This window comes from Saccostrea echinata, unplaced genomic scaffold (genome assembly GCF_033153115.1).
Source record: "Saccostrea echinata isolate AGI-Se365-2 ecotype Australia unplaced genomic scaffold, CSIRO_AGI_Sech_v1 ptg000060l, whole genome shotgun sequence".
Classification (NCBI taxonomy): Eukaryota; Metazoa; Mollusca; class Bivalvia; order Ostreida; family Ostreidae; genus Saccostrea; species Saccostrea echinata.
This window is the reverse complement of record NW_026889809.1, coordinates 3,735,449-3,761,290: the sequence shown is the minus strand read 5'-3', so window position 1 is coordinate 3,761,290 and position 25,842 is coordinate 3,735,449. Positions and strand designations below refer to the sequence as shown.

The 25,842-nt window shown below is 35.2% G+C and overlaps 3 protein-coding genes across 3 annotated transcripts; 2 read left to right on the top strand and 1 right to left on the bottom strand.

The window, feature by feature from the left end:
* Positions 1 to 404: 404 nt before the first annotated feature.
* LOC133174951 (H/ACA ribonucleoprotein complex subunit 1-like) lies at positions 405 to 3,095 on the top strand. The gene is made up of 7 exons (XM_061310043.1): positions 405 to 512; positions 1,161 to 1,226; positions 1,519 to 1,667; positions 1,807 to 1,866; positions 2,344 to 2,473; positions 2,741 to 2,840; positions 3,068 to 3,095. Exons 1-7 carry the CDS (start codon positions 413 to 415, stop codon positions 3,093 to 3,095), a joined length of 633 nt encoding a protein of 210 aa, XP_061166027.1. The 5' UTR covers positions 405 to 412.
* A 2,750-nt stretch (positions 3,096 to 5,845) lies between these two features.
* Positions 5,846 to 15,347, bottom strand: LOC133174844 (heterogeneous nuclear ribonucleoprotein L-like). Its single transcript, XM_061309944.1, has 2 exons — positions 15,262 to 15,347; positions 5,846 to 7,975 (listed from the first exon to the last, which is right to left on the bottom strand). The coding sequence occupies exon 2, from the start codon at positions 7,952 to 7,954 to the stop codon at positions 6,296 to 6,298; it is 1,659 nt and encodes a 552-aa protein (XP_061165928.1). The 5' UTR covers positions 7,955 to 7,975; positions 15,262 to 15,347; the 3' UTR covers positions 5,846 to 6,295.
* A 2,556-nt stretch (positions 15,348 to 17,903) lies between these two features.
* LOC133174855 (BUB3-interacting and GLEBS motif-containing protein ZNF207-like) lies at positions 17,904 to 24,132 on the top strand. Its single transcript, XM_061309960.1, has 9 exons — positions 17,904 to 17,980; positions 20,379 to 20,505; positions 21,434 to 21,572; positions 21,861 to 22,103; positions 22,351 to 22,369; positions 22,485 to 22,614; positions 22,860 to 23,078; positions 23,339 to 23,420; positions 23,577 to 24,132. The coding sequence occupies exons 1-9, from the start codon at positions 17,940 to 17,942 to the stop codon at positions 23,711 to 23,713; spliced, it is 1,137 nt and encodes a 378-aa protein (XP_061165944.1). The 5' UTR covers positions 17,904 to 17,939; the 3' UTR covers positions 23,714 to 24,132.
* Positions 24,133 to 25,842: the final 1,710 nt, after the last annotated feature.

Genomic DNA, 25,842 nt, shown 5'->3' with positions numbered 1-25,842 from the left:
CAAATCAGAACCGGAAGTACCATGTGGTAAACACTGAATGTGAACTGAAAAACTCACAGGTATAATATTCCAGAAGTTCTGCCTTTGTTATCGTTGTATACAAACACACTAATTTAAATGTGCAAATGTTACAATTGGTATGTCAAAAAAAATATTTCATTACAGGTCTGTATGGATTTTTTACTAGATTTAGAGGAGGGGGGGTTGGGTTAATTGTTTGTGCCATTTAATATTATCGTATATGTTTTGGCAGGAAATCTTAGAATGTCCTCTGATTTCTGAATTGATTTATACTTGCACATGGACAATTATTTTGTTGTTGTTGTTGTTTTTGTGTGATTACTGCTTCTTCATAATAATGGCATGTTGAAATACTAATGTATTCAGTATAATTTACCTTTTAGTGTGAAGAATGTCCAGAGGAGGATTCAAGAGTAATTATGGAGGGGGTGGAAGAGGAGGCGGGGGTTTTAGGGGAGGAGGAAGAGGAGGAGGATTCCGGGGCGGTGGAGGTTAGTAGCCTTTTTGACATATAAATTTCATATCAGCTAGTAGCATAGTTATAGTTACAGGTAGTTAGCAGTTTATCTTGTTTTAATACTAAGAGTTTTAGATCTGGAACTTTTCAGAATATGTATGTTATCTTAGAATAATAGAGAGGTTAAGCAGATGACCGTGTATGTGTACGCGTACGTGTAGCTAGGGAAATCCCCTTATTTACTGCGATTTACTTCATCAGTTTTGCATACCTTGTAATTCTACAAGTTTTACACAACCTGTAGATTTATAAGTACACAGAGGTAAGAACGTGTAGCTTCTTAAACTCAAATCATAGAATATATATTTTTCAGGTGGTGTTCGTTGTTATGTTGAGAGTTTATTACATACATCTATGTATCTTTTTTCAATCAAAGTCATAGATTATTTGATAAAAATGGATTGTAAAGTGACTGATCGAAATGACGTTTTACACGTAACAGTACACATACAGTTTTTTAAACAGAACACGATGTTAGTTATGCGTACTTGTAAAAACACTTCTAGGTTAACACATACATGTATACGCACACAGTCAAATGCTTAACCTCTGTATTATGAATATAAAAACATGATCACCATCTTTGGCCTTGTGAATAATACAATAACAATACTTGTAGGAGGAAGAGGTGGGGGGAGAGGAGGATTTGGAAACAAATATGACCAAGGCCCTCCAGAAACAGTTAAAGGTAATTAACATGGTAAAAACAGAGAGTAGAATTCCTTTTACAGTCTACATGTCTACCTATAAGTTTCCTATAACTTTAAACTTCAGCTAATTTTAGTCAATATTATTCAAAAATGGATCTCATAATTTGCTCAGAACCTAGCTGTTAAAATATGAATACCTATTCATATACACAGCCTAGAAAATGATTAAATTTGACTTTATGATATCTTAAAAAAAGAGAAAGTAGATATTCAGATATCATCTCCAGTAATCTTACATGATACACATGATGTATGAACACTGATTTTCAGAGCTTGGGGAGTATGTCCACCCTTGTGAAGATGATCTGGTCTGTATCAGCACTATAGAGGATGTTCCACATTTCAATGCTCCTATTTTTCTAGAAAACAAACAACAAATTGGTAAAGTGGATGAGATCTTTGGTTCTATCAGAAATTTTGTATCCTTTTTTGAGATTTCTGTTTCAAGTATGAATTAAAGTTTATTGTTTTGGATTTATAGTGATGTATGTTTCTGGCAATAGATAATAATTCTGTTATATTTTTCTTTCCGTGACTTTTCCCTTAACCTTTTTGCAGTACTTCTCTGTAAAATTATCAGAAAATATGAAAGCAAAATCTTTTTCCAAGAGCACAAAGGTAAGTACTCCTAACACATGTAGGTAAAGTACTCCTATTATATGTAGGTAAAGTACTCCTATTATATGTAGGTAAAGTACTATTACATGTAGGTAAAGTACTCCTATTATATGTAGGTAAAGTACTCCTATTATTTGTAGGTAAAGTACTCCTATTATTTGTAGGTAAAGTACTACATGTATTACATGTAGGTAAAGTACTCCTATTACATGTATAGGTAAATAATTGACATTTTTGCACAGCCAGAAAGTTCCAGTATTGTCTGAATCAGTATAAAAAGACTGAATAATAACTTCTGAGGAGTTTTTATCATTAAGCTTAAATGATTTGGGGAGGGGGGGGGTTTACAGTATGCAGATTTTAAGTAGTAGTGACGTTTTATTAAAAAAAAAAAGATAACTCTAACCATTGTAAAGTAGCTTTTTCTGTAGATTTAGATTATAAGCGTTTAATTCTAATTTATATATTCATTGACAGTTATTTATAGATCCCTACAAGTTGTTACCACTACAGAGATTCCTTCCTAAGCCCCCGGGGTCAGGAGGAGGGCGAGGTAGAGGGGGAGGAAGAGGAGGAGGGGGGCGTGGTGGGGGCAGAGGACGAGGAGGTGAGGACTATTTTAAAAATCTTTAATGACTCCTGAACTGTCAAGCACATGTAGTTTGGTTAACTTACTAATTTTTGTCAGATAACTTTGAAACAGAGAAACTTCAATAGCTCATACTAAGGTAGCCTGTGACCAGAGGAGTGTCACAAGCTTGATATGCAAATTATACATTTATATATCGATAATTGTTTGTGTGCATACTTTTGGAATTCCATCCTGTAATATATTGAAATGAAAATTAACTTGTTTTTATATCTATTTTTACAGGTGGGCGAGGAGGTGGTGGTGGTTTCCGGGGTCGCGGTGGAGGGGGAGGGTTCAGAGGTCGTGGGGGAGGAGGAAGGGGTCGAGGGGGATTTAGGGGGAGGTAACTCCAGTGTCAGATGTGGACTTCTGGGAAATGTACATTGTGATTATTTCATCCATCATGTCATAGAGACAATTTTTTAATGGTCTACTGAATATGTGTTCATTTGTTAAACTACAGGTATATGATGATGTTCATGTATTTTTAAGTGTTTCTTTATCCCCTGGAACATGTATCTCAATAAATAGTACAATACAAACACTCTGTAATGTGTATGTGATTTTTAGGTCAGATGCAGATTATGTCAATAAATGAATATACACACCCTCCATGATGAGTAAATGATTTGTTGGTCAGTATAGTAGGTCAGCTGAAGGTTATGTCAATATAAAATGGTTATACATAGCCTCAAATGGGTGTAAGTGTAGTTGAACTGATTCATTAATGAACCTAGATGAGTGAAAAACCACCAGATTCATTATAAAATGTATAAAGTTAGTGTTTAAGATACCCAAGGTCAACTGTATTTTGATGAAAAAGAAAAAAATGTTCAAAAAATGCCTCCCATGTGACTATACTTGTATTAAAAAGGATCAACTTTAGAATGTCTGTAATGATACTGAAAAAAGGGTTATCTATGAATCAAAGGTAAAGATAATTTGAAGTTTGCTCCATCAGGCCACAATATCATAAGGGGTCATGATTAAGGGTATCTACTTCTTAAGAAATTGACCTGTGACCTCAAATTCATTAGGGTCATCTACATTAAGGGGAACCACTGTGCATAGTTTGATTCAGACAACAAAAGGGTTCTTAATATACCGAGTGGAAAATATCTTCCTATTTCTTGATAAGTGTGACCTCAAAATCAGTTGGTGTCATCTACTCCTTAGGGGAACCAGTGTATCAATTTTGAAGTGTGTCAGGCTGTTGTATGCTTGTATGGACATCCATTGGATTTGTTAAAATTTCTGCCAATTTAGGTTGATAAATCTATCTCAAATGACTAGTCACACTACTAGTAGCGATGTGTAACATCAAAGTTATGGTTACTGGTTCCTAGTCACATAATCATTAAAAATAACTTTAGATTTTAAGAAAAACATCATTTTCATGGTAAATCTTTGGCAGAGCTGACTTACTACCAGTCAGCATGTCTAGCCAATTTTCAGTGAGTCTCAAACACTGGTCAAGCAAAGGGTAAGGTACTGACTGTTCAATATCTTCCTATGTCCAGGTTGACCCTTGAACTTTGACCTTGTGACCTCAAAATTCAAAGGATCCACAGACTACTACTTAGGGGGAAACCAGTGTACCAAGATTAATGTCTGTCAGGCAAAGGGTTCTCAAGATATTGAGTAGTCAAAATCTTCCCATGCCCAGTTTGAAACTGATCTTTGACCTAATGACCTCTTAATCAATGGGTGTCATCTACTCCTTAAAGTAAAACGAAGTGTCAAGTTTGATGTCAATTAAGCAAAAGATTCTGAAGATATAGAGTGGATGATCTCTTCCTATGTCTCGAGTATTTTGACCTTCAATCTTATGACCTCAAAATCAATAGGGGTCATCTATTCCTAAGGGGGAAGCAGTGTACAATGATGTCAATCGGATAAAAGGTTCTGAAGATTTTGATCAGACAACACTTGGTCTACCAATGACCGTGCAAACCAACATGAGCAGGTGGCACTCATAGTTGCCCGTGAATGGATCTGCTCTAAAAACTTTAAATTGGTTGCTCAAATGAGAAGAGGTCCATGCAATGCATGCATGAGCCTCACCGATTACCTGAGCATCATGAGTTTCTCTCTTTGGACCCACATGGAACTAGGAGTCTTGACTCATGCGAGCAAAATTTTAGTTGGGTGAGGACTCTAAAAATCATTATCATACATATAGTCATGCACTTGTCTCCTTAAAGTTTAGGAGTAAAGATGATTAGGCACATTGTGTGATAAATTCAATATAGGACCAACTTAACCACAACCTGAGACCTGCACAATGGACCAGAGGTCCATGATATTTTTGGTAGATGGCTAAGTGTTTATTATAATCATGTAAAAAAATTCTACTAGATGTTCTCGAGATTGTCAATAATGTTATATACTCTCAATATGTATGACCAACTTAGCCCCATCCCTAAGGCCTGAATGCTTTACTTTCAATTGCTGGAATTTTACAATTTCAGTTTTTTGGTAGAGGGCTCAGTGCTTATTAGCTGCAGAACTGTAGTGTTATGGTTTTCTATTTTAGTCTTTGACTATAACGCTACAGATCCCGTAATGCAGATATAGTGCAATTTACGGCGCGAGATTTTCTGTGCATGTTTGGGGAGAATTTCTCCACTTTCCAGCATTGGTCAATCAACTACTTTTCACTCTCTAATTCTAGACATATTTTTAAACTAACCTGTATATTTTATCAACCTCCTAACCCTTCATAGTTGTCTCTACAGACCACTTAACTCGCTTGTTTTGACTTTTTGTCGGATGGCAGAAAATTCAAAACAAGCGAGTTTATTGGTCTGTAGAGATAACTATAAAGGGTTAGGTGGTTAAAATATACAGGTTGGTTAAAAAATATCTCTAGAATTAGGGAGTGAAAGGTACTTGATTGACCAATGCTGGAAAAAGGGAGAAATTCTCCCCAACAGTGCCCAGAAAATCTTGCACAGTAAATTGCACAATATTTGCATTACCAAATCTGTAGCGTTATGGTCAAAGACTAAAATATCGATATAAAACCCACAATCCTCTGACCTCGCCAGGGCAGATGCTATGAAATTCACAGTTTTTGTTCCCCTTTACCCAGATGCTGTAACAGTATACATGTACCAAAATCAGTTAAAATCAGTTCAGCCATTCCAATGTACACAAGTCTACAAACAAAAAACAACTGTCAGATACCGGTGGGTCACCTGAGTGATTCAATGGAGCTAAAAATGCATGGTAAGTCAGTGCGGAAGCAAGTCTTGTAATATGCATCATCATACAAACTTGGTACTGGCAGGGCTTAAAGTTTATAAAAGATTTCTGAAGAAAAAAAAAAAAAAAAAAAAAACATCACACAATTACAAATTTTATTCCAATTTCTTTCATATAAAATAACATGTAAAACTTAATTAAAAAATCAAATTTTTGGAGGGGAGAAAAGCAACATTAAATGTCAAAGTCCTTCATAATTTCAAATTTTATACATATTGTATTTTTATAAAATCTTTTTGACTTTCACATACTGTTCCGAAAAAACATTTATAAAACATAGCGATGCATATAAATTACCCTCCTTTTTCTATACAATCTTAAAAAATGATCATGTATGCCCAGTCAAGTATTCAATAGATCTCAACCTTTTTAAACTTAAATTTCATTATTTCAGTTATTCTCAAGAATACATGCCCAAAATGTGTTTTGATTATGCAGACTAGTCTAATGTCCATTTCCAAAGTCGTACACATTTATACAACTACAAATGTAGCCTATCTTGTATTATGACGAGTGTTTTCCTACTTTGGTTTATCGACCACCAATAGGGCTGCCTGAAAAACAGAGCTTCATTACATAAGGACTTTTACCCGATGGGTTTGGTATCGATGCATGATTTGCTAATGCTAGAGCATTTACTGCTTCTTCTACATCTTTGAATTGGACTAATCCTGATGAACTTCGGGCACTAGTGTTGGGAAATTGTTTAATTTTCTCTGGACACTCTGCTCCCATATTAGTGAATACTTCCTCCAAAACTTTCTCTGATAATTCTGGAGGAACATTAAAGTAATGTAGAACTTTTGTTGGTGCCATGATTCTGTTTTTGCTAGCTTGTTCAGGATTTGCGTATCGATTGTTTCTGCTGCCCATAAAGTCTTTAAAAGATGGAGTACCATCAGGTAACTCGTAAGGATTTGGAACATCTTGTAAAAATGCCTGTTTAGAAACTGCAAGTGACAACTTATTTCCAAACAATGTGATGTGACTGAGATTCTGTATGCTTCGTTCCACAGCAAGGGAGTCTCCCATCTGCACCATAGCAGACCCTTCCTTGCTCTTAAGAAACTTCACTCTTGCAACATTTCCATACAGACAGAAAATATTAAATAATCTGTCACAGTTAACATACTCTGGATTCAAACCATACACCATGAGTACTGCTCCCTGTATCATGGCCCCGGGAGGTGGTCCACCCTGGTCTTGATATCCATGTGGGGGCATTGGTCTTCCATAACCACTCTCATCATGCATTGGTGGGGGTGGTCCAGGTTTCCTCCCAAATCCTTCCTGTCCATATCCTCCCTGCCTCTGTGGCATTCCTCCATATCCCTGATTGAAACCATCACCTTGGTCATACATCCCCCCGCCAAAGCCCCCTCCTTGGTAGCCCTGGTAACCTTGATTTGGAGCTCCGTCTCTTCCATACCCACCGAATCCGCCCTGACCCCCAGGCCCTGGTCTCCTATTGTAGGGAGCATTTCCACCTCCAGGCTCTGGTAGAAGGGGCATGTTTCTGGCTGGTGCTGCCTCACTGTTCAAGTTTGGGTTAGTGTAATCCCAGCTGTTCTGATCATTTTTAAAAACATTTAGTTTATCTGTTTTGGCATACTCTATCTTAAGGGTATTACAGTCAGAGTAGATATCGGCACCATTTAAAGCTTGCTTAGCTCGTTTAGCTGAATCTACATTATCAAATTCTACCATGCACTGCAAACCACTCTTCCTAAAGATGACAATACGCACTACTTGGCCATAGGGACTGCATATGGTGTGCATGATGTCCACGGTGACTGGGTACTGTGGATTTAAGACCGTAACCAACAAAATGTGATTTGTTGGTTTGTTATCATCTTTAGGACCTGGTCTTTGGATGCGCTGGCTGGTAGAATAGTTAAAATAAGCCGGCTGCCCAGCAACAAATATCTGGCTTTCATTTGAGAAATTCACGCAGTCTGTGGCACCTTTAATTTCTTCAAATTCAATCAAAGCTTGATGTTTCTTTGGCATGAGCACAACATAGTTGACTGTTCCAAACTGCTGCACAGCTCTGGTCAAATCCCTCTCCATAATGTTGTCATAGAGACCTCTCACATGGACAACTGGTGAAGGTGACGGTTTGATCGGGTCCTCACTCGATTTGTCCATCCGCATACGTTTGGAAGCATGATCTTCATAACCAGATGCCATGGTTTCACACTAATAAACAATCTACAATCAAGAGAGTTTTATTCAATAAGTTTTCTCTTTATCACTATTTGCAGTCGATTTTTTGTTCTTCTACCAATTATTTACTATAGATGAAATGAAGTACTGTATAAAAGGTTATTTTCGACCCATGTTATATTCGCCCTTTCACATTTACAATTTTGCCCCGTCATAGTTCTGTTTAAGAAATTAAACTGTGTTCTTTGAATTTGCCCTGTTTTAAACTCGCCCACTTGTGAGTAGGGTGAAAGGGGTGAAAAAAAAACAGGGGCGGAAATATACCTGTATACAGAAATGAAAATAGGATATACAGAAATCTGTTTAATCAAAAAAGCATTTATTTAATTAAATCTGCTTAATATAAAGTATATATATATATATTTACAATAATGAATATAGAAATTCAATTAAAATCTTTTTGCATATTATTCAATATGTTTGGAATATTTAAGTCTCTTTAGGACCAATGTCGAGGACTGAAAGAACAAGAGGCCCAAGGGCCTTACCGGTCACCAGTAGAATAGTACATTAGGGTACTGTATATGGGGAAAAAGGTGAAAGCAGAGTTTAAAGCAAGAAGGAGTCCAAGATGGCATCCTCCCTTGAATTGTTTTCAGTATTTAGTATACAATTTTTTAAAAATTTTATAACACATCAGGAGCAAGCCCCTATTCTCTTTAAAGAAGTGGACAGGCTTTCACCTACATCCACTTCTCTTTGCAAGCTTTCATGTTTTGATTCTGGAAGAACTTTATCATTTATAAATGCATACAACAGTCACATGAAAATCAACACTTACTCATTTTAATCAATTTTATAAGTCCTCCATCCTAGATTTAAACTAGAGGTACTGTGAGCACTGAGCTCACAAAATGATACCCCCCCCCCCCCCCATCCCAAAAACTGCATTTCTTGAAAAGTGCATTTTTGACATTATGTAAATAAGATTCTGTAAAATTTCCATTGAAATTTAATCTGGGGTTTAGGAGAAATTGCATTAACAAAATGGGTTTCCCTTTATCGAGTATAATGGCGAAGTCTATGTTTTGCTTTTGGGAAACCCCAAAATCTGTCTTATCAAAATGTAAAATAGGTGCACAATTGCACTATGTAAAAAAGATTCTGTCAAAGTCTCATTAAATTTTATTCAGTGACATAGGAATAGTTGCAGATAAGAGATGGGTGCTCTCAATATCATAGAAAGAATGGCATAGTGAAAACCTTAAATATCTGTCTGATCTCATAGGAAGTACACAACAGCACTGTGTAATAAAGATTCTGTGAAAGTCTCATAAAATTTTATTCAGTGGTATAGGAGGAGTCTGGGATAAGAGATGGGTACCTTCAAGTGTAACGGACAGACATCCCCATCACTATACATCCCCTGCTTTTCATGCCATGGGTATAATAATAAATTTTATTAAAAATATGAACTTAGAAATATATGTTTAATGTTTAATCAAAAGTAGAATGTCCCGAAATTACCTGACCTAGAATTTTCATTTTTTTTTCTAAATATTAAGCTGCAGTAGGCAATAAACATTACTTCAAAGCTGAGACGAAGAACTTGTGAAAATGGATTAACAACTATTGGGTGTTGATTTTCTTGTGACAAATATGTATAATTTACTAGTATGTGAAAGTTTTAGTAGTAATGTCTGATGCATAAATTAAGGCATATAATATCTACACTTTAACAGACATTTTGATTCAAATAATATTTGAATCAAAATGTCTGTTAAAGTGTAGATTGTCACCGGTTCCACATTCATATTTTCCAGAATCAAAACATAAAGGCTTGCAAAGAGAAGTTGATCATGTTGATGTAGGCAAAAGCTTCTCCACTTCTCTAAAGAGAACAGCAAGAGCCTAGCCCATGTGATCTCTACCTGTCAGGGGTGAGACTGAAATCCACCATTCTGAATCATCACATTTACTATGTATTTTCATCATTTTTGTCAATATGACTTACCATCATCATATTTTTATTTTTTAACTGAATTCTTCTACCCCTGTCAGATATAAGTGAGTTTTGAAATTAGAGCTGAAAGAAGAGTGTTTATGCAAGTTTTATTTCATCCAGGTCACTTAGGACTATGTGCATTAGAAGATCAACATGGAAGGTGAAAGCTTTTATTTTATAGGATATATATATGTGTAAAGAAATATCTCGACAATAGCTTAAACCATAAGAGGTCCATAGGCCACAATGCTCCCTCCTCCCCCCCCCCCCCCCCAAGTGTCAAGAATTGAACAAACTTGAATCTACTAGGGCTGTGTATTGAGCAAAATATTTCAATAGGGATGGGTATCGGCAAAAATTTCGTATCGTGATATATCACGATTTTTTTCCCCAAAATATCACGATAAATCGTGATATTTTTACACGCAGTTTTTACTACAATTTCAAATGAATTTCTGTAATATTTCTTGAAAATATGGCTATAAAAACATAACTTTACTTTTTAAATTTTCATTTATTTAATATAAAGCATGTTTTTATACCATTGTTTAACTGTTTTCAACATTTTTTACACTTCCTGTAATTGTCATTCAATAGTTTGAACAAATAAATGAATAATTTCCGGAATTTATAGTTATGTACCAAATACCGGTATTTTAGTCTCCGTATCACGATACGTATCACGCAATAAAAAATCGCGATATACCGGTATACCGATAAAATCGCGCATCCCTATATTTCAATACGATACGATATGATATTTTATAAAGGGATATGCGATATATTGGATTATTTATTAAGTCTTTCAAAAATGTCTTGTAAATGACATTTAATGGATTGCATAAATTTGATTAGCTGCAATAATGTAGCCCTCTCCAATTTTTTTTTTTTTGGGGGGGGGGGGAGAGGGCTACAACTCCTTAGGATCTCCGTAATGGTGCAAGTGCGGGAGTGATTCACTACCGCACAGATTTCGGCCCAAATTATCAGTAAGTGGGTATTTTATTAACATATCTTACCTGAACTCATAAAATGTAGTTATGCAAGACATGAATTGATCCAAAAATATACAAAATAATCCGTATATCGGTTATTTTTCATGTATGTCAACATCACAACTTGAATTTATCCGCCATGTTTACTGACCTTGATCGATTTTATTTTGGGACAACCAATGAGAATTCGGGATCAAGGGGAGCGGATCTTTTAGGAATTCCCTTATTTTAAGCATAAATATTACTGTTTATGAAAAAAATTCCACATGGAATGCTTTTATTTATCGAAGTTTAGTGATACCTTATAACACAATCATTTATCAACACCGACATTTACGTTATCAAGTGATTCTAAAATTCAAGCGCAAGTCTCAGTACGTCACGCGAGAACTGTCATGGCTGCGGAAGAGAACGGCTGGTAAAGACGCAGATTTATTTTACTTGGTTTTCGCGTATAAAGGGCTATGATGTTGATAGTGAATAAAAATTCCGTCTTATTGGAAGTAAGTTGTATGTAAAAACAATTTATTTTGCCTGCAGTCGCCCGTATCTAAAAAATATATTTGCACCATTACGGAGATGCAGTGGAATTGTAGCCCTCTCCTGAAAATATCAGATTAAAAAAAATTGGAGAGGGCTACATTATTGCAGCTAAAATTTGATAAAAACTGGGTGAGTCTAACATAACATGTTAAAATATAGTTGTCTATGTATTTTGTAATAGTTATTTAAGATGTGCTATCTCCTTGATGTTTATTTCATTATTGACCAGTTTTAATTCAAAACAGTTAAAAATAATCTTTGGTAACTGAAATTCCCAACTTTTTTACAGAATTATAAGGAAAACTGCCTGTCCGATATGTATTGGAAGTTATTTTTTCGATACGATACATTCCTGAATATCGATACGTATTGAATATTCGATATATTCACACAGCCCTAGAATCTACACATCTGAGGACGTTCCATATTCATATGACTAATCATGGCTTTGCTGTTCTTGAGAAGATTTTTAATGATGTGGCCCCAACCTACTCCTATGTAAAACTTTGATGCCCCATTGTGGCCATACCCTATTCCCGAGGGTCATGATTTGAACAAACTTGAATGTACATTACCAGGCTGAGGATGCTTCCATATTAACATAAATAATCATGACTAATCATGGTTTTGCTGTTCTTGAAAAAAAAAGATTTTAAAAGATTTCTTCCTATATATATTCCTATGTAAAACTTTAGTCCCCCATTGTAGCTCAGGCCTTATCCCAGGGGACATGAGTTGAACAAACTTAAATTTACAATTTTCAGACATCCTCGCAAGCCATGGGTTCTGAGTCAACATGTTGCCGTTGGACCCCTGGCATATTTCATTCAATATTTGTGGGATGACTGTAGCGGCGTCTTTCAGAAAATTACAAATCTTGATTGTTTTTCTTATCTCTCAACCAATCACATTAAGCCATTCTATGATAAACAACTTGTAACACGTGCATTTGAGGTGTCAACTGAATCCTTATCTAACTAATTATAAAAGCTTTAATTTGATTGGTGCTTCTCAATGAGAGAAGCAAGCCCACGAATATTGAATGAAATATGCCAGGGGTCCAACGGCAACATGTTGACTCAGGACCCCTGGCTTGCGAAGATGATTTTCAGAATGTGCCAGCTACTATAATAGGCTGGAATAATCTACCATTCTATATATCGTCGTATACCCTAAATTCGTCCGTACCCTAAAATCGTCCTCAAACTTGACGCAGCCCGCACGTTTCGAACTATGTATCGATGACGTCACTTTTAATTGTTATGACTGGTAAACACAATGATGCAAATGTGTTAGCAATTATTTTTTAGAATATGCAGTTTAAACTCGTGGTAAAATTAAAGAAAAATAAAAATCCTTAAACTATCTGTTTTTCCTTAGGTCCATTTTTTATTGAAAGTGTACACGGCAGTTACGTTCCCAAAATCACTTCCAGATCAAATTTACCTTCATTTTATTATTTTATACCTCTCAATGTATTGAATTACGTGCATGGGCTTTTAATTTAAGAATTTGAAAACAAAAATTTAATGCTCCCCAATCATAAGGATCTTATACACTTTCCACCTAGAAATTGACGTTACCCGTGTTTGGTTGACGTACTATGCGGTATTACAAATTATTTCAGAAAAAAATCTAAGTCATCACTGCAAATTATAGAGTCTCCAAAAATCAAAGATTTTATGAGAAACTTTTACTAATAACTGTGAATGCTTCCAACAATAGAATTTCTGTTGGTCTTACAAAAATTAAACATTTTATATCATGCTGGTGTTTTTCTTTTTTCTTTCATTTGTGTGTGTGTGTGTGTGTGTGAGTGTGTTTTGTGTGTGTGTGTGTGTTTTGTTTGTTTGTTTGTTTTTGTTTTTTATAACTGAGTTGTATATAATCGAGATTTTTTTCCTCCAGGAATATGTTATTAAAATGACAAATAAATAAAATCAATATTTATCGTACGTAAGAATTTAATATAACCCCCCACCTCCACCCTTAAAAAAATCAATCTTTCAACATACCCAAGCAATGATGATCACAATGTTTAAATAGATCTACTTTTGACCTAGCTCACTTGCTCAGTCGCCAGTCCTGTTCAATACCCCCCCCCCCCCCTTCACAAAAAAGTCTAAAAGTAGTCAAGTGATTAAGAAGAGAATATTTCATTTTTATATACCAAAAATTTATTTTATTAAACAGTAGTTTTATTTTGTCGACCAAAGAAGGTGTATTTTTGTCACAATTTTTACCAGTTTCACAGGTGCTATGTGCATTGATGCATAACTAATCCAGAGATCGTCTTTACTGGGGTATGAAATTCACGACATATTGATAATCTAGTAAAACAAGATCTTTACTGCCAATCTTTAATTAATTTCTCATCTACTACACAGTAGTTAAAAAGTTTTTTTTTCTTGTAACGTGAATATTTTACATATTATAATTAGGTGATCAATTTCAAGTCTACGTCGTAACCCCAACCATTAAATTAAAATTTTCTGATTTTTCCAGATTGTGTCGGTCAGACTTGCACTGTTCGAATATATTGATTTTCTTATCTATCGGTTTTTGCCAGTAAGGCAAATGAATTTGGGAAAATCTGAAATATACATGTAACATTGTATAATTCGCATATCAGGTAATTTGATGAGCATGTATTGTAATGACATCGTTGACAATGTAAATCTGAAAGCACATTCTTATTTCTTAAAAAAAAAAAAACGGAGTCGGTAATAGCTAAAGCAATTGAATGTTCTTAAATTGATAAGAATATTTTTAAAAAAAATACCTTTTGCACAGAAGAACTTTATTTACAATTTTTATTTTAATGATTTTCCACCTTTTTTTTTTATCACAAATCACGAAAAACAAATGGACCAATCGCTTGCGTCCGTTTTTATATCTGAAGGACGAAAATAGGGTATGGGTGACAATTTTAAGTGTAAAAGTTTGATTTTGTAGAAGAGCTCTAAAAATCTTGTCAAGAGTGATATTAAAAAAATGAATTTTAACATTTAATCAGCATTTCCGTTCTATAGCTCACACTGAAGTTTGTGTTTCAATTTGCACGCGCTCGCCGTTAGTATGACGTTGAATGTCGTAAGGGGACGATTTATGGGTACTCTAGGATAATTAACCATGTTAATTGTAAAACTACAGTTCAACTACAGTTCAAGGTTGCATTTTGCCCAAAAGTTACTGTTTATTTGTAAACACTCACTCATTCTGGATAACTCTGCTCAACTGTGAGCTTATTTCCAGTATTCATACACATACAGACAGACGGATTTCAGTCTCACCCCTGACTGTATGCTCAAGGTAGATTTTTGATGAATTAGTCTTGATCTTAAACAGAATATTGACTTTTTTCCAGCAGTTTAAACCCTACTTTACAGTTAACTGGTAAAAAGATAATACACTTTGAAAAATGACACTATTTAAATGCACCTGTAGGTTACTTGTTAAATACCCACGCTATACTGTTCAGGACGCAGCCATATTGAATGGCGTGTTGGATTGTGGGTAACTCGCGGTTAAATTGCACAAAAATTGATGCCGTTAGGAAAAGAAAAATAAGTTTTTCTAGTAAAGCAAACTAAACCTAGCAAAACATAACACAAAAACTCAACAAATTCAGAAGCAACAATGTTTAAATTGCGTTTTTTACGTACCATGCTTACACATTTTTACCGCGCCTTTTACTGTAAACCGGACTTCTAATTTTACAAATATATGATAATATATTTACTCTCTTTCTTTCACCTGCAAAACTTTGATTGTAAATAAATGCATACCTCGTCTGGAAATGCCCAACAATATATATCAATTGCAGTTAAAGACAAATATCAAACAAAAACATGCATAACAGTAAACTTCCGGTGGCATAGAATATTACAACCAGTTATCGCCCTTACACTTTACTATGGCACTATAATTTTGCGAGAATCACATAACATTGCCTTTATGTTTTCCCTTCCTCTGTCAGATTAATGAGCAGACATATATAAAAGATTGATTTTAATGATTTTAAAATAATTTATTATTCGAGCAAATAATGATGCCAGGATAATAGGCCTATAATTATTTCCAAATGCACTGAGCCAGACTGGATACATGAATACAACTTGGAAAAAATACATATGACAGGATTTTTCAAAGTCTGTAAGGAAAATTACATTGCCAGTAAATTTCGGTCATCGCTGTTAAGTGCAACAGGGAGTTGTCATTATTTTCAAAGGGACCAGGCAATATTTATCAAGAGGGTCAGTGGGACCAATGCCCCCCCCCCTTTTACATTTGCAGTAAGAATTGAAGGATATGCCCGGCCCCCATCCTCATTTTGTGTGTTCAGAAAGTGAAATCAATGCCCAATATATACTTGTAGCAGGCAATATCCTCAAAACGTCAGGACAGGGACGTATATACGTCGGTCAGGGGTCCTGAGTCAACTCGTTGTATTTGCTAACAAAGTCATTGTATCAACCATATAGAACTTGCGAAACGATGACTTTTAAAAACGAGACTATCCTTGTTTCATCAACTTTTTTTGTCAATAGCTTGCCCCGTTTTAAACAAAATAATTTTGCAGGTGACCAATGACAAGGTATGTAAATCTACGAGTTCCATTTTAGTTGACTGAAGCAGTTTGGATAACTACCAGCTGAAGGACACAGATTCAATGGATTAAATTGAAGAAAAAGATATTGGTATTTTCCTTTTCATAACTAAATTTTTGGAATTCTAAATGTGATTTTGCATTACATGCAATCTAAAAATAAATGAAGAATATCAGCCATATTTCATTTTTCAGCTACAGGAAGATAAGGGATACGTGGGTCTCTAAAGCACTTTGGTACGAACTTTAAAATCTGTTTGCTCTGCTCCTGATTTGTAATGTTTAAATGGATTTTTGAGCTTGATTACTGTTCGTTATTTCCACATTTTATGCACAATGCTGTTATAGGAGTATTCTAGCTGTCTTTGCAGTGTCCAATGTGTAGCCGGGACGGATTTCAGTAAGTTAATAGAGACCACATTGGTAACGACGAACGCCTTATTTCACACCTCTCTTATATTAACAGAAACGCCGTGTGTTCCCAATCCCTTCCTGAAATGTCTACAGAAATTTTACATACGAGATCTAGAATAGAGGTGGCATATAGAAGACTCAACCACTGATATATTTGTCTTAATCAGGCCAATCCTCTATATAGCGAGGCTGATCGTGAAACTGTTCCATCAGCGACAGATGGGGGAAAAGGGGACTCCTATATAAACCAACTGCTGAGGGCGCCAGAGGGCTGTATAACGACTTGTGAGAACAAAATGAAGTTTCCTGTGGAGCTTCCAAGAGAACGTGGCCGAAGTCACTTTTAAAATGTACGTAAGCTAGCAAGGCTTTCTTGAAAATAGCAAATGTAACTCAGACTAGCTTTAATATCAATTAATGTCGACACACAAGAAAACTGAGTGCTTTATCTAATATATTCATCGGTTTTCTTTATGAAATACTTAATAACTGATTAAACACTTAATATAACTGGATGTTTAACGACCTTTAGCAAAAAACATTTTAAATAAATTATATGAGAATACGATGTATAAAATTTTGTGTTGAAATCAATATACTAATTAAGTTTTCTCTTCCACTTCAATAATGGGGTATGTATATGTTCTTTCCGTACAGTATAATTTATCTATTCCGGAGATCCTGAGTACTCCGGAACTTTGTCCATTTTGATCAATTATTGTATCATAGTTAATGTATATTAACACTAAGATCTAAGTATATATACGTCTCTGACTGGAGCAACAAATTAAAAAAAAATACATCAGTTTATTTACAAATAACTATGCATTTCCATTATTGATTAAACTTGTCTTTACATGGGTGCTCGGAATAGGTATTTGGGGCGCTCTAATCTGAGATATTCTTCTAACTCCCATTTTACTCCTATGAACCTGCTCATTGCAGTAGGAACCCGGAAGGTGGGATTCTGCCGATATATAGAATACTATAGAAAATATAGCTACTATATGCTTGTGCCCCTACATTAATAACGTCTGATGACCCTTTTTTTCTTTGCTTGTCAAGGAATTTTGGTAGTTGATGCCCCCCCCCCTCCCCCAACTGAAAATGTTTAGTTGTGTCCCCTCGAAGTGAAATTGCTTCCTACGGGCCTGCTGCTAATTCAAAAGCATCAGAGATTTGTCATTTATGTCTGACAGAAAGTAAAAATCAACAAAGACAAATATCGCTGTTTATTAGAATAGTGTATGTGTAGTATTGTTGTTTTTTTTTTTTTTTTTTTTTTTTTTTTTTTTTTTTTACGCATGAATATTGTTTCAATCAAGATTAATCCGGATTTAGAAATCAAGATGGGTTTCATTAGTACTCGTCAACTTCCGGACTCGAATTAACCTACGCCATATTGGGGAATTTCAGTTCAGAACATATTGGAAGAAAAATAAAATGGGAAGAAAGAAGAAGAAGCAATTGAAGCCTTGGTGCTGGTATCCTTTTCATAAAATTTCTTACAATTTAAAAAACTCAGTTGAAAGGAACCATGTTTGGCCCTGTCAAAAGTTTTGTGAGATTAGAAGGTTCGCCCTGATTACGCTCGCTCCGAGTGGTTTAGCCCAAAGTGGCTTCACTCAAATTATACCTGTGGTGAACTCCTCTTACAACAGTACTCATTGGGTGTCAAATTATGACATTAATTGATTGGTTTGTTAACTTTGACAAATTGCTAACAATGTCTGGGTATATGTGTACACTACACATGATGCAGTGGGGAATATTTTTGATGAGTTAAGATGTTATTCGTATCTCTGGTTTTGATTACTTATATTTTATTGACAAATAACAAATAGAAATGATATAATTAAAAAAATAATTCCTGCATCAGAGGAATTTTTGGAGAATATACCCCATAGTCAAGAGATTTTGTTAGCAAATAAAAACCGAGCCAGAAGTTTTTTTTTTATTTGCCAACAGTTTTTCTATAGCCCTACTGTTTTTATTTGCCAACAGTTTTTCTATAGCCCTACTGTGTGAAATTGATCCTCAAGAAGTTCAGGATCTTCTGAGGGATCAATTTCCTAAACAATGGGGATACAGAAAAACAAATTATGACATTAATTGATTGGTTTGTTAACTTTGACAAATTGCTAACAATGTCTGGGTATATGTGTACACTACACATGATGCAGTGGGGAATATTTTTGATGAGTTAAGATGTTATTCGTATCTCTGGTTTTGATTACTTATATTTTATTGACAAATAACAAATAGAAATGATATAATTAAAAAAATAATTCCTGCATCAGAGGAATTTTTGGAGAATATACCCCATAGTCAAGAGATTTTGTTAGCAAATAAAAACCGAGCCAGAAGTTTTTTTTTTATTTGCCAACAGTTTTTCTATAGCCCTACTGTTTTTATTTGCCAACAGTTTTTCTATAGCCCTACTGTGTGAAATTGATCCTCAAGAAGTTCAGGATCTTCTGAGGGATCAATTTCCTAAACAATGGGGATACAGAAAAACAAATTATGACATTAATTGATTGGTTTGTTAACTTTGACAAATTGCTAACAATGTCTGGGTATATGTGTACACTACACATGATGCAGTGGGGAATATTTTTGATGAGTTAAGATGTTATTCGTATCTCTGGTTTTGATTACTTATATTTTATTGACAAATAACAAATAGAAATGATATAATTAAAAAAATAATTCCTGCATCAGAGGAATTTTTGGAGAATATACCCCATAGTCAAGAGATTTTGTTAGCAAATAAAAACCGAGCCAGAAGTTTTTTTTATTTGCCAACAGTTTTTCTATAGCCCTACTGTTTTTATTTGCCAACAGTTTTTCTATAGCCCTACTGTGTGAAATTGATCCTCAAGAAGTTCAGGATCTTCTGAGGGATCAATTTCCTAAACAATGGGGATACAGAAAAACATGTTATTAACCAAATGTTATTGCCTTTAAGTATTTTGATGCAGACTTATAATAGTTATAGTTAAATGAAATTTTTTTTGCACTGTAAATTTATATCCCATTTGGGATATTATATCCCAAACAGGCTATTATATCCCATTTGGGTGATTAGTCTCAACATATTCAAAACATACATTTGAACCTATTTATAGGAATCGACTATAAGTTTTATGAACAGCAGCAAAACTCCATTGTTTAACTGTAAGGATAGGTTTCCATTAAAGTCCGAAATAATTTGGTATTTATCTGCCATTTATTTTTAATGAAAGTGCTCTTTAATCTGAACACTGGCTGCACTGATCAAACAACTTTCTGACCGCTGTTACTTAACATAAACATCAATTACACTTTACACTTAAGTGAAATCACATGGATGAAACCACTCGAATTCTGTGAGATCATATTGCTACAATGTGAAAGTCAGTCCCACATGGAGCAAAAACTATTTTTCTAACCTTTTAGGCTTTTTTTGAAAACTCTGTGTGAAAAAAATAGAACAGTATTGAAGAGTATTTTATAACGTTATTTGTACATATCTATGTTGAATATATATTCTGTCTATACATCAACTACATTTACATTTAAACTATGTTTTTTTCATCCGATAGTAATTAGTGTCGAACCTTGATTTTGAAGATGCCCATTTCCCTCAACAAATCACCAGTTGTCAAGATTACTAAAATTATACCTTTTGCAATTGATAAATATAAATGTAAATTCTTTTCCCAATAAATTTCAACATTAGAACAACCGAGATTTGAATGTATATTGACATTGTCAAACACTGATATCTGCAATTTAACTATAATTCATACTGCACATAGGTCATCGTTTTTCCTGAGAAAAATTGTTCTAGGTTTTGGGTTTATCATTTTGCCGTTCACATATTCCTTAATGTTCAATTAGGTATTGTAACAGAGAATTTGATGATGAAAAAATTCTTATCCAGCATCAAAAAGCCAAGCATTTTAAATGCCATATATGTCACAAAAAGCTCTACACAGGACCAGGACTGTCCATTCACTGCATGCAGGTAATCCTTAGAATATTACTGGTAACATTAACTTCAGAATGGTCAGGGGAGTTTAAATTGAGGTAGTCATAAGGTTCAGGAATAGTTAATTATAATAGAAAGAATTCCAAAACTGTTTTATATATGTAGCTATTGTATGTGTACTTATTTTTAATGCAATCCTAAGTGTCCTAATTTTTAGCTCACTTCAATTAGGTTTGGGGAGCTTATGTAAGACCCTCAGTCTTGGCATCCCAGTTTAAAGTTTTTGGACAGATTTTTTCTCAAGTTCTTTTATGCCCTATATTGATCAGAGAATCATATTTGATACTTCTGGTATGTTTCATTGTACCAGTCAGGTTTCAGATGCTGCTGCGCATTTTCAGCCACAGAATGATCAAGTTTAAAGTTTTTGGAGCAGGTCTTTTTTCCAAGTGCATTTAACTATAAGCTTTATGTTGATTAAACTTGCATGAATGATACATCTAAGGATGCACAGTACCAGACTTGCTTCAGATAAGTGACAAGGTTAAATTTATTGGAGCAGGTTCGTTACCAAGAAACTATAAGGCTTACCTGCCTTGCATAAATGTTGCATCTAGGGATGCAGGGTTGCACACTACTAGATTATTAGTATAGTGTGGGACTTTGCCTAACTTAAAGATAACATTCATTGAGGTGAGCTCTGTAATCTTTGATTAGATATGTTTTTAATACTAGAAAACTTAGATTTTATGTATTGAAATAATGTAATACATGGAAATACATAAAACACTAGGGTAATTCATGAGGCTAGCTAAATAGCCTCTGACCTACATGTATTCTTCCTTTTGAATTTACTAAAAAAAGTACACTATATATTTGTTGAATGTCTTACACAATGTCTTGATAATTATAGATATCAAAAACAGAGAATTTAGATTTGAGCTTGACAATTTCTTCAATATAGGTTCACAAAGAAAAAATTGATAAAGTGCCAAATTCACTGCCAGGAAGAAATAATTGTGAAATAGAAATTTATGGAATGGAGGGAATTCCAGAGGAGGACATAAAAGCACATGAAAAACAGAAGCAGGGGAGTGAGGGAGGTAAGCTAAAATATCCCCCCAAAAGTTTTTTGAATAGAAGTATTATAAACTTCCGTATTTCATAGTTTAATGACTTCTGTATACGTCATGGAAAAGCTACTTAAAATTCAACGAAGGGATTAGTATTACAGAAGTAAGTAAATAGTTGATACTGGATCTTTTTATGTTTCAGTAGACATAATGTGGTACAAAATTGCTCAATTTTATTAGAGGAATGATTTTCTAAATTGATATGAAGATCACAGTAACTTTGCTGGGATTGGAAGTCTTGTTTTCTATTTGGTTTAGAGCCTCCCAGCAAGAAGTTGAAGGAAGATACAGATAGTAATGATGGAATGCCTGGTCCCTCAGGCAGTCAAAACAACCAGGTTCCCCCACCATACGGCATGAATAGAATGCCTATGCCTCCTGGAAATATGCCGTATGGCATGCCTCCTATGCCCCCTATGGGCCCCCCTGGACCTATGGGTCCAGGTCCCATGATGGGACCAATGGGTCCTATGGGACCAATGGGCCCTATGCCTCCAATGGGTAAGTTAACACTTAGGATAGTGTTTTGGAATTTTCTCTGAGTCAAAATTTAAAATGAGTTGAAAGACCAAAAAGCTTTTGTCAATCAGAAATATTGTTAAGTCACAAAGTAACAATATGATTTAAAATCAGCTAGAGTTGTGTAAGATTATTTACAAAATACTATTTTTTCTATATTCCAGGGTAAATGTATCTTTAAATAATTTTGCAAAACCATAATTTACTTTTATATTTTTCCTTTTTGCAGGACCAATGGGACCTATGGGGTAAGGAATACTTTATACTTAAAATCCAAGGTTACTCACCTATTTATGATATATTTGTATATAATTAGTTAGAGAGTAGAATAAAGAACGAGAATCCTTTATAATATCTTTGCAGTATGCCCCCTATGCCTGGAATGCCACCACGCCCTAACTTTATGCCGAATGGACCCCCAGCCACAATGCCAGGATCCAGCCCTATGAGTACACAGAGTGGGCCCTCCAAACCACTGTTTCCCTCTGCACAGGTGGGAATTATGCATTACTTACTTTTGAGCTTCAGTCTACATGCAATACTTTAATGACCTCATTTAAGAATGTATTATGTAATGTTAAGAGAAAAATAAAGGATTTATTAAATATCATATGATCTTGAAAATAACCTGCATTACATAATTCAGTTTCAATTGTCCGAGAGAATTTCAAGAAAGTGGTATAGTTAATATTGAAAAAAAAACCCAACTTCTAATTGAAAGCATTCTTTTACTTTCAGTCATCGCCAGCAACTATTTCAGCTCCTCCCACAGCTAACTTTAAAGCTGCGCCAATGGCTGCCCCTGTAAAGCCCACATTCCCTGCTGCTGCTGCAGCACTCTCAAACTCCCCCGTCAACAGCAGTGCTACCATCACAGGAGCCCCCCAGATAAAGAAACCCGAGTCTAGTTCAGGTTTGACATCCAAACTCATTCATCCCGAGGAAGATATTTCTTTGGTAAGTATTTATGAATGTTCCTTGATTTTGTCAACAAAAGAAGCGACTATAAGGGTTGGTAACATTATTACATGATAAAATGTATTTTGCATATTCTTTAGTTACTGTGTTGTCAGACCTATAAATATTTATTTTCTTGATAGAGAAATAAATAAAAAAATTTCCATGTTGAGAACTTTGATGATATAAAATTATAATTGCTGAAATATGCTGTAAAACTCTGCTATTGTGAAATTTAACAGATCAATATGTGATTTTAGGAGGAAAAAAGAGCTATGATGCCTAAATATAGAAGAGGCATGGGAAATCTTAATCAGGGACCAGGTCGACCACCAGCATCAAGTAAGATGATTGTTTTGGATTTCGATTTGTGAGCATTTTTTAATGGTTAATGCTGTTAGTACATTTAGATGCAGTATTAAGTATCTTATGTAGTTAGACATTTATAGAGTTAAGATATTGTCCTTCAGTCTTCAGTGCCATGTATTTGTTTTATAGCAATGATGGGAGGGGTGCCATCAAATATGGGTATGTCCAATGCAAATGGTAGTGGTGGATCCAATATGTATGGGAGTGGGATGTCTTATCAAGGACAGAGTGGTTTTAGGCCTCAAATGACAAGCCGACAGTACTGACCATTACCTCTAAGAATAGATCCAAAGATCATCAAATGTGTCTCTCAAATGTGTTTCACTACAGCTAAGTCAAGGGTTTTAAAAATGTTGTGGACATTAAAATAGTATGCATGTGTAAAAAATATTGTGTAAAGTACTGTAAAGTACTTGGACTGCCAAAGGGTATTATTTTAATGAGTTTTATTGTGTTAACTAATTATATTTTGTAGATGTAAATGATGTCCATAAATTTTATTATTATTAAGTATCAAGGTAAGAATCAAATTATCAGACAAATGTGTTGTATCAACAACAAGATACTCAGCCGGTAAGTCAGCTAGTACAGGAAATGTGGAATTCTCTTCATTGAATGTTCATTCATTCTTGTCATCTGCATTATATTTTATCACAATAAATATTTCTTATATTGTGTTACTCATGAGACTGTCATGGTTTCAGGAAAAGAAGGCAAGTACTAGACATTTTAATACAGTATTGTAATAATATGTATATAGTAAATGCCTTTTTAATTATTTCAAAAGATACCAAATTTGGAAGTTTTGAAAACAACTGCTGTAAAGGTTGGTGTAGAACTTTTCTTGATAAAATTCTCCAGACACCTGATTCAAGGTGGGTGGTCACAGCAGAATGACCTTTGACATTTTGCTGTTGGGTTTTACACCCCCAACATTTATGTTGGTGACTCTGGAACAGCCGGATTAGATCCACTGTGTCCAATTTGTAAAGGCAAGTGGTCACAGCAAGTTGTCTTGCTGTTGGGTTTCACACCCCCAACCATGTGTTGGCGACAGCAGAATTTGTGGCTTAGGACTTTTGTTGCTGTTTTTGGAAGGCGAGTAGTCACAGCAAGTTGTGTTGCTGTTGGGTTTCAGGCCCCCAACATTATGTTGGTGACTTTGATCCATGTTACTTTAGCTTTATGTCACAGCATGTCAATGCTGTTGGGTTTAACACCCCCAACATGAAGTTGGTGACATACTTGTTTCAGCTGGCTGCATGGTGTATTGAGTGATGATAAAATATGTTTTTATTTCTAGTAGAATCTTACAGAGTCGACAGACTGTAAGTAATGCATATGAAAAAAAATATTCTAAAGGAAAGTAGCATTATTTCATTAAAAAATTATTTACTCCACCTTTAACAAGTAATTTGTAATTAGAGGAGTAAAGGCAGTGTTATAATGAGGCTGATTTGTTTTCTGTAGAACAGGGCCCAGTCTGGTACCCAGACCGTGGATAATGAATCCTAACTGGTATGTACCCAGGTCACAGTAAGAACACCTTACTGTTGGGCTCTCTGGCCCCCAACATTGGTTGGCGACATTAATATAATAAAATGCTTTAATTCTTTTGCAATGATGTACTGTGTAAGTGAAATATATGATTAATCACATTATCCCAATAACCATTTAGAATTTGAATTTAGGTTAAATAATGCATTAAATAGTCAAGCATGCAGCTCCCCATGTGTAGTAATTTTGAAAAGGTAAAGATCAGTTTCCCTGACCTCTAGGTGTAGGGCCAAAAATTGGGGAAGGGGTGGGGGTTATTGAGGCCCCTGACCTCTAGGTGTAGGGCCAAAATTGGGGAAGGGGTGGGAGTTATTGAGGCCCCTGATCTCTAGGTGTAGGGCCAAAATTGGGGAAGGGGTGGGGGTTATTGAGGCCCCTGACCTCTAGGTGTAGGGCCAAAAATTGGGAAAGGGGTGAGGGTTATTGAGGCTCCTGACCTCTAGGTATAGGGCCAAATAGGGATGGGTGGGGGTTATTGAGGCCTCAGATCTCTTAGATGTAAGGCCAAAATGGGGGATGGGTGGGGGTTATTGAGGCCTCAGATCTTAGGTGTAGAGCCAAAATGGGGGATGGGCTGGGGTTATTGACAGTGTTTGAAATAATTGTGCACCCGAGTGCTGGAGACGCATAACGTTTGCCACGGACAAACAGATTTGCACTTGTCAACGCCTGGCTGGAGGTATTAAACTTTGCCATAAATTAAAATTCGTATATATGATAAATATCTCTCAAATCAACTAATAGTATCGGTAGCTAAGTGTAACAAGCAAAGGGGTAGAATTCGACAGTCTATAGATTTGGGATGGAAGTTATGGAGATCTTTCCCGATTCAAATTAT